Source organism: Sinocyclocheilus rhinocerous, unplaced genomic scaffold (genome assembly GCF_001515625.1).
Source record: "Sinocyclocheilus rhinocerous isolate Xijiao unplaced genomic scaffold, SAMN03320098_v1.1 C36511096, whole genome shotgun sequence".
NCBI classification, from domain to species: domain Eukaryota; kingdom Metazoa; phylum Chordata; class Actinopteri; order Cypriniformes; family Cyprinidae; genus Sinocyclocheilus; species Sinocyclocheilus rhinocerous.
Genome location: NW_015782318.1, coordinates 1 through 1,204, shown reverse-complemented (window position 1 = coordinate 1,204; position 1,204 = coordinate 1). Strand labels below are relative to the sequence as shown.

General features: G+C 40.1%; 1 protein-coding gene across 1 annotated transcript; it reads right to left on the bottom strand.

Moving 5' to 3' along the window:
* Positions 1-222: 222 nt before the first annotated feature.
* LOC107736129 (protein regulator of cytokinesis 1-like) lies at positions 223-874 on the bottom strand. Its single transcript, XM_016547621.1, has 4 exons — positions 848-874; positions 680-775; positions 447-593; positions 223-357 (listed from the first exon to the last, which is right to left on the bottom strand). The coding sequence occupies exons 1-4, from the start codon at positions 872-874 to the stop codon at positions 223-225; spliced, it is 405 nt and encodes a 134-aa protein (XP_016403107.1).
* Between the last annotated feature and the right edge of the window lie 330 nt (positions 875-1,204).

Genomic DNA, 1,204 nt, shown 5'->3' with positions numbered 1-1,204 from the left:
CTAAGGCATGTTTATAAAAGATATTTAGATGTCCTAATTGAACCATGGCCTAAATCCTGGCTTAACCTAAACCCTGTCTGTGAAACCAGGCCTTAGTGTAGTGTACATCTGCTATGATTATAAAATGACACTGCAATAGATTACATATTTATTTTATTGGTATTAGCATCCCTGCAATTGATACTGGCATCAAGGCATTGGTAAAATCATATTGATCGACAGTTAGTACACATATGCAGTCAGTACCTTGCGTGTTTTTCCAGGTGTCGGGGTTCCAGCGAGTCTTCTCTTGGTTGGGGTTCTGATGATGGTGCCGTACAGCAGATCTTCCTCCGTCTGCTTCATTTTCTTCATTTGCTGCACAGTACAAACCTCATGTCAGAAACTAATATTCGAAATAAAATTTAAGTCCGAAGTAGTAATTTCAAGAAAAAAAGTGTTCATACCCGTTCCTGTTTTTCTCTCTCTTTCTCCATATGGTGTCGATTCCACTGGTCTTCCACATACTGCAGGAACGGCTGCCCGTTCACATGAAACTCTTTACAGTGCGTCGCTTCCCATTGGTCAATCTGAGCCTTCAGACTCTTCTCCAGCTGGCCAATCAAGACAAAACAAACATGAGCGTACAAGCCATTCCAGTCAATCAAACTTCAGAGTTCGCTTAAAGAGCGGCTCAAACCTTCGGCAAACTCTTCTGCAGGTCGACTCTCTGTTTCTCCTCCTTCAGCAGGTTTCCCCCTCTGTTGTTAAAGCGAGAGGGGTCTGTGGCTTTTTTCTGGAGAAAGAAGACCAACCATAATTAGACTGATTTTCACAAACATCTTTACGGTTTTTAAAAAATGCTTACACACAGGTTTTGAAACCATGGCTCCATTTCTCAAAACTCTACACACAAAACATCACACATCTCTTCCAAAAGCAAACACTTCATTCAAAAGTCAAAACTATTTTAACTTTTCTAAAAATTATATTTTTGCATAGTAACTCTACACACAAACATAAAATAATTAGACGCATACAGATAGCCACATAACTACACAGACGTGAAGAATGTGAAACACTACTCTCGTGTGTCTTTTGCTTGTTCAGAGTGCAGGGGAGTGCACAGGAGTTTGTCATACATAACAAATGATGTCTAAGTGTTTTCAACACATGATCTCTGGGTGTAGGTCATCAGTAAATGAGTGTGGCATTTAAATGGCAG